General features: G+C 48.4%; 2 protein-coding genes across 3 annotated transcripts in view; one reads left to right on the forward strand and one right to left on the reverse strand.

The window, feature by feature from the left end:
- Positions 1–6,401, forward strand: part of LOC111647417 (transcription initiation factor TFIID subunit 4-like) — a 25,333-nt gene extending 18,932 nt beyond the window's left edge. For both annotated transcript variants that reach the window (XM_023397017.2, XM_023397016.2), the window contains exon 15: positions 3,087–6,401. In XM_023397017.2, coding sequence (XP_023252785.1) covers positions 3,087–3,248 — 162 coding nt within the window. In that variant the 3' untranslated portion in view covers positions 3,249–6,401. The remainder of the gene's footprint in view (positions 1–3,086) is intronic.
- A 17-nt stretch (positions 6,402–6,418) lies between these two features.
- Positions 6,419–6,952, reverse strand: part of LOC111647413 (BTB/POZ domain-containing protein kctd15-like) — a gene marked incomplete at its 5' end in the record, with an annotated part of 2,082 nt that continues 1,548 nt past the window's right edge. Inside the window, one exon of the mRNA XM_023397013.2 lies at positions 6,419–6,933. Within this exon, the coding sequence (XP_023252781.2) occupies positions 6,772–6,933 (162 nt within the window). The remainder of the gene's footprint in view (positions 6,934–6,952) is intronic.

Here is a 6,952-nt window from a genome sequence, read left to right on the forward strand (position 1 = left end):
GAGAACGTCTGTTAGTGTAGAGGTGGAGAACGTCTGTTAGTGTAGAGGTGGAGAACGTCTGTTAGTTTAGAGGTGGAGAACGTCTGTTAGTGTAGAGGTGGAGAACGTTTGTTAGTGTAGAGGTGGAGAACGTCTGTTAGTGTGGAGGTGGAGAACGTCTGTTAGTGTAGAGGTGGAGAACGTCTGTTAGTGTAGAGGTGGAGAACGTCTGTTACTGTAGAGGTGGAGAACGTCTGTTAGTGTAGAGGTGGAGAACGTCTCCTGTATATTGATTGTTTATATATCTGTAATATTTAAATCTGTATTGGAGCAGAGGTTGATCTGAGTCAGGACAGAGGCCACGCCTCTGTGTGTGTGTGTGTGTGTGTGTGAGTGTGTGAGTGTGTGCGTGATTGCGTGTGTGTGTGTGTGTGTGCGTGATTGCGTGTGAGTGTGTGTGAGTGTGAGTGTGTGAGTGTGTGCGTGTGTGTGTGTGTGTGCGTGTGTGCGTGTGTGCGTGTGTGAGTGTGTGAGTGTGAGTGTGTGTGAGTGTGTGTGTGTGTGTGAGTGTGTGTGTGTGTGAGTGTGTGTGTGTGTGTGAGTGTGTGTGTGTGTGTGTGGAGAACGTTCCCTCAGGCCGTTCCTGTGTGGACCTGGAGCTTCATTCCTGTTCTGTGCCGTCAGCTCCGTCTACACAGTTGAACCAGACTCACTGTTTCACTCACAACGGACACAGGAAGTGGATGATGACTGATGATGGAGAGCAGACTGATATTTATTATCAATTATTTATTTATTTATATGATTAATCATTTAGTCTATAAAAAGCTTAAAGATGATCAGAAATGGAACAAACGTCTCCAGATGTTGGTTCTAGTTTAATCTCCTGAGAACGTCATAAATGAAGATCAAAACAGATTCTGATTAATCAGCCATTAATCAGTTCTTTCACCTCGTCATCTTTATTTCTTGCAGTGTCATAATTAATTAAATAAAATCACACAGAGGGAGAGATGCTGTACTGAATATCAGCACGGCTGTGATTCTGTCGTAGGTACGAGGTCACGAGGTCACGACCTCAGTCTGATGTTTCTGTTATACAACAGTTCTACCAGCGCCATGTTAGAGAAATAAACTACAGAATATGATTTGTTTGTTTATTTCATCATTTATTTTGCTACGACAACATAAATAGTTCATCAACTGGACTGTTGCTAAGCAACACAAATATGTCTCTAACCTGATGATGTCATATGAGCACATCTGGGGGTGTGGTTTCTGAAGTGTCCAGGCTTCGTCCTTCATCCTCTCCTGACGACCACACATCATTTCAAACCTTATTTATATTATATTTTCATCGTTGAGATCGATAACGACATTAATGTGACGCTGATTAACGCTTGATAGAACCGTCCCAGTCTCATGCCTCTCGTCCAATCAGATGACTTGGTCGAACTATCTGTTTAGTTTTATTTAGTTGTATTTCTTCAGAGTCTGTAACATGTCTGCGTTCTGAAAATAAAACAATACGATACATATTAAGTAAGTAAGTGCTGAATAAATGAGAGTAGAGAGCGAGGCTGGTGACGGAGGCTGGGGAACGCAGCTCGTTGTCGGAGCTGATTTACATGTGAAGTGAATCGTGACTCTGGCTGTCGGCCGGTCTTGTGTCGTCTCGGCCTCGGGCGCCGCTCATGAGTGAAATAGAAGCTCAGTTGTCTCTGCGATCGTCTGCACCTCCGGCTCTCACACATCACTCGCTGCCATGTGAGGAACAAGTGGAAAAAGGAGGATTTCGCAGGCTGTTTTCAGCTGCCAGCTTCACTTCTCTGTTCATTCACCATCAGGTGAACTGGTTCGGTCCCAGTCGCCCTGCTGGGTCTCCCCACCTCCACCTGTCCTCTCAGGGTTGGGCTCGGCCCGGGCCGTCTCCCTCTCCTGACTGTTTGTGTGATGTTCGGTGGGAACGGGGAACTTGTCGGAGCACAGCAGCCTGTGTGAGTGGTAGCTGCAGGCGCCGGGCGTTACCTGTCCCCAGGACACGACACACCTCAGACATGAAGCTGCAGTGATCCTCCTGCAGGTCTGGACTCAGTGTGTGATTAAAGCAGTGTGGGAGATCTCACTTAATCCTCTGACTGATGATTCAGGAGCTTCTGCAGGAAGTTCTGCAGACCTGATGTTGAACCTTCAGCTCTGACAGTCAGAACATTCAGAGGGAATCAAGGTTCACTCTGCTGTTTCCATCCATGGACGAATATATGTTGAGGTTCGGTTCTAAACCTTCAAATTAAAACGCCATATTTTTATTTTGAAGTGTTGATCCATTAGAAGATATAAAAACCATCTCAGTGTAGTTTTACATCTCCTCTCTCAGGCTTCTCTCTGCAGCTCTAGTAACAACAGGTCAGTGAGCCAATCAGAAGATAGGAGGCTCTGAGCCTTTCTTCTGGTTGGCTGACTGTTTTCTGACTGATCCAATAAAAATAAAGCAGATTTCAGGTAAAAACACTCAGAGAAACCAAATCCTGCAAGGTTTGGATGGTGGGTCCAGGTGGGCGGGGCTTGGTGACTGCTTTGTTGTGACATCACAAAGTTCCAGAAGTCCTGACGGCTGGTTTTAAGGCTCAGTTTCTGAATACAGGCTGTGTGCATTTCTCTGTGGACTGAGGCTTTGATACTTTCACAGTATTAATATAGAAGCTAGAGCTGATCTATAATCACACTACACATGGACACAGACCTTTACACTGGATGGAACCTAGACCTGATCTATCATTTTCAAAATAAGAAAAATGGCGGACTGAGGAACCACATCCAACAACAGAGCAGTGTTTACCCTTAAAGAAGAACTCAACAGTTACAGGATGTTTTACTTTGGAAATTCAGCAAAGAGTGACACAATAAAAAACAAAATGGCTGCCAACTCTTTTCTTCTCTCTGCTGTCTCCATAACAATGTTAGAAACCACAAACATGTCTTCATGTTGTTGATTGTTGATTGATTGTTACCACGGTAACATTAGTCTTTATCTCGGTGAAACAGTCAGACCACAGACCAGTATGAATATCTCTGTGAAATCTAACGCTCCTGTCCCCCCCCCCCAGGTGGCCTCAGGTTCGGGTGCCGGCTCCTCGGCGGCGGGCTCGTCCCGGCAGCAGCTCCGTCAGCGGATCACACGCGTTAACCTCAGGGACTTCATCTTCTGTCTGGAGCAGGACCGCACCACGGCGCGCTCCCTCATGCTCTACAAGGCTCTGCTGAAATGAGGAGTGGACCCGCTGCAGACCACGAACTGCATCACCCTTCACCTCCTCCTCCAGTCCTCACATCCTCAGAGTCCGCCTCCTTCACCCCCCCCCCTTCAGTCCCTGCAGCTCCTTTTAATCTTTTGGCTTCTAGTTTTACATCTTCGTCATGTTGTTTTGAAACCGTGTCTCATTTTAGTTCCTGCAGGTGTCGACTCTGAGACTGAACTCCACACCTCAGCTTCAGTTCATGTACTGTACCTGTCCTGTGAGGACCGGGTCTCACCTGAGGATCCGGTCTGAACAGAAGTGATCCGCGTCCGTCGTACAGGTCTGAACCACTGTGCTGAGCTCGCCACCGTCTCTGCTGATCGACAGGATCAATGAGGTTTTTGTCTCCAGGTGAAACCGGATCCAGATCCACAGAACAGCTGGACTGGATCAAATCAGAGTCAGTGTGGGCTTTTATTCTGGTGAATTAGCAGCTGCTCTGCCAACAGTGTCGGGGGGGGGGGCAGCTCACACAGACACAGGTGTCTTCATCATCGATTCATTGATTAACATTAGAACGAATGTGAATAAAACTGATGGAAGAGAAACAGGAAGTTCTCACAGCGGAGAACCTGGAACCATCAGAACATTTGTCTGCTCTGCTTTAAAATCACTAATAATTCAGTCATAAAAAAGTTGCCAATTAATTTTCCTTCGATTGACTAATTAATTGATCATTGATTAAATTATTCCAGCTCTACTCTGAAAATCTGGAGTGACTCAGACAATAAGCTGCTGCTCTCCGTCCAATCAGAGCTCAGCTCTGTCAGGACGACTTGTGATTGGTCACAGGTTGACCAGGTGGTCGGTGTGATCAGGTTTTTAAAGAACCACAGATCTGTCTTTTATTCCATGTTCTTCTTTGTCAAAAGCTGCTGCCTCCATTACCCACAGTGCACCTGGACCACCGACAGTCAGGTGGTAGAGTGCTGTGTTATTCTAGCAGCAGCTGATGTATCCTGGAGCCTGCAGCAGAGAAGGGGCGGGGGCTGTTTTCAGACCTGCATTAGTGGGGGGGGGGCGCACAGCAGGACTCAGCACAGTGGTTCACAGGGTTTCACAGGTGATGGCGGCGGCGGCTGTTTCACGTTGAGTTGTGACATCGCGTGTCAAACAGAAACACAGCATTCACTAAATACACCTCGCTCACATGTGATTGGCCGATGCAGCGCCCCGTCAGGTGACATCGTCCTGAGCTGCAGCTAGGACTGATTGGAGACACTGAGCCGGGAAACACCTGAGTCCAGCTGTAACCGGGCAACAGGTGCAGGTGTGAGACCAGCTGTGAGACCAGGTGTGGTCCCTGAGTGTTCTGGTCTGTCTCTGTCTGGTCTGACTCCAGCTCTGTACCTGTGCAGGTGCCTTCCAGTCCACATCCACCCGAACCCCGTCATCGTCTGTCCGTCTCGTGTTCGTAGCCCCGCCCCCCTCAGGACTCCGGGCTCCTCGTTTTAAGTTTTTAAAGTTTTCAGATCACGCTGCAACCCGTGAGGTTGTTCACTCACCGTCACGTCACTTCCTGTCATTTCCCGCCGCTTCACAGTGGAGCAGCGAGTTTATCAAGCATCGTGTCGTCATGGGAACTTGAAGCGCGAGAACTGTGAAGCTGCAGCGGTGAGAGAACAGCTGGTCGACCATTTTAATGTGTGTGTGTGTGTGTGTGTGTGTGTGTGTGTGTGTGTGTGATCATGTTGACGCTCACAGGTTTCAAAGGTTAAAGCAACAGTTCAACATTTAAATTCTTCTCTGAGTTCGACGTTCAGACAGATTCATGTCACTTTAACGACGCGTCAGTGAACGTCACATGAAGCAGGAAGTGACATCACCGTCACTTTCAATGAGCAGTTTCTCCTGCAGCCTCGCAGGTGATGAGGTCATGACTGAAACTAGTGATTCATCAATGATCATGTGGTCTGTGACATCACTGACGCTCACAGCTGATCTGTAACTTGATATTTAAAGTGACGTGAACGACTGTTGGTTCATTACGTCGTCCACGCAGACGATAACGAGCAACTTCCTGTCTCGGGTTTGACATGTCCGAGCCCCGGTTGCCGTGGAGACGAGAGGATCAGCCTGAACGTGTGACTCAGAGATGGAGATGGATGTAAATGTTGAATCATCAGGAGCTGGTTCTCCTCCAGAAACTCACTCAGGCTGCGTTCAAGAAGGTTAGAGAACGTTCACAACAAACATTCCTGCAGTTTCCCTTCCTCCTCCTCTTCCTCATCTTCCTCCTCCTCCTCTTCCTCTCTCCTCCGTCTCTTCCTCCTCCTCCTCTTCCTCTCTCCGCCTCCTCTTCTTTCTCTCTCCGCCTCCTCTTCCTCTTTCCTCCTCTCTGCCGCCTCCTCTTTCCCCCTCTTCCTCATCTTCCTCCTCCTCTTCCTTGCTCCTCTCTCCGCCTCCTCCTCTTTCCCCCTCTTCCTCATCTTCCTCCTCCTCCTCTTTCCTCCTCCTCTCTCCGCCTCCTCCTCTTCCTCCTCCTCCTCTCTCTGCCTCCTCCTCCTCTTTCCTCCTCCTCTTTCCCCCTCTTCCTCATCCTCCTCCTCCTCCTCTCTCCGCCTCCTCCTCTTTCCCCCTCTTCCTCATCTTCCTCCTCCTCCTCTTTCCTCCTCCTCTCTCCGCCTCCTCCTCTTCCTCCTCCTCCTCTCTCTGCCTCCTCCTCCTCTTTCCTCCTCCTCTTTCCCCCTCTTCCTCATCCTCCTCCTCGTATTTCCTCCTCCTCTTCCTCACCCCCCCCCCGGCCGGTGTGTGATTTACCTTGTATCTCTGAGACGTCTGACTCGACCTCGTGCTGTTGAACATTTGAATATTTGAAGATGATGATGATGAAGATGCAGTCTGGCTTCACAGTTTTTAGAGGGTGCGTTCACAGAAGGTTTTTAACGCTTTAAGTGTCTCTGGTTTCTCCTGGGTTGTATAGTCTATAGGTCTAACTGCTAACTGAAGCTGTGCTGTATGTACTGTATATTCAGATCCGCCTCTCATCTGTTGGAAGGACGATTTTTGCGACTATTTATATTTCCTACATTCTGAACTCGATCCTGACGCATTTCAGGCCAATGCAATTTTACAGTTGTTTGTACCTTTGCAAAAAAATGAAATAAAGAAAATGATAAAGAAGCAGCTTCGACTTCCTGTGACTGAAAACACGACGTCGTAGACCCTTTAATCAATAATCAATACATCTGTACAAATGAAAAAGTGTGACACTGAGGAAGCTAACGAATACATTAAATATACATTTCCAAAATGGCCGCTTTATAAAAAGAATTAAATTATCTGGACACGTTTATAAAAACGACCGGACAGATGATCCACATCATCAGCTGATCAGGGTCCGGTCCGGTTCTGTCACATGACTCCAGCCTCCACATGAAAAACAGCAGAGGTCAAAGGTCACTGAGAGTCTCTCAGCTCAGCGTACGTCCTGCCAGCTGTGGAGGCGTCTGCAGGATCCAGATGTGAGTGTAAAGAGTCTGTAGTCCCTGTTTCAGTCCAGAGGTTCCTGTTTGATCCGGATCGGGGTGCTGGTGATGGACGGGCTGTGCCGCAGGTCCCGACACAGGACGTACTCGCTGAACTGGGACGAGTCGACGCCGCCGCCGCAGGACGCCTTGATGCTGAAGCCCTTCTGAAACAGACGCTCCAGGACCTGCAGTGACGGGACGGGG

Source organism: Seriola lalandi, unplaced genomic scaffold (assembly GCF_002814215.2).
Source record: "Seriola lalandi dorsalis isolate HSWRI2012SDOR001 ecotype SW California unplaced genomic scaffold, Sedor1 jcf7180002054991, whole genome shotgun sequence".
Classification (NCBI taxonomy): domain Eukaryota; kingdom Metazoa; phylum Chordata; class Actinopteri; order Carangiformes; family Carangidae; genus Seriola; species Seriola lalandi.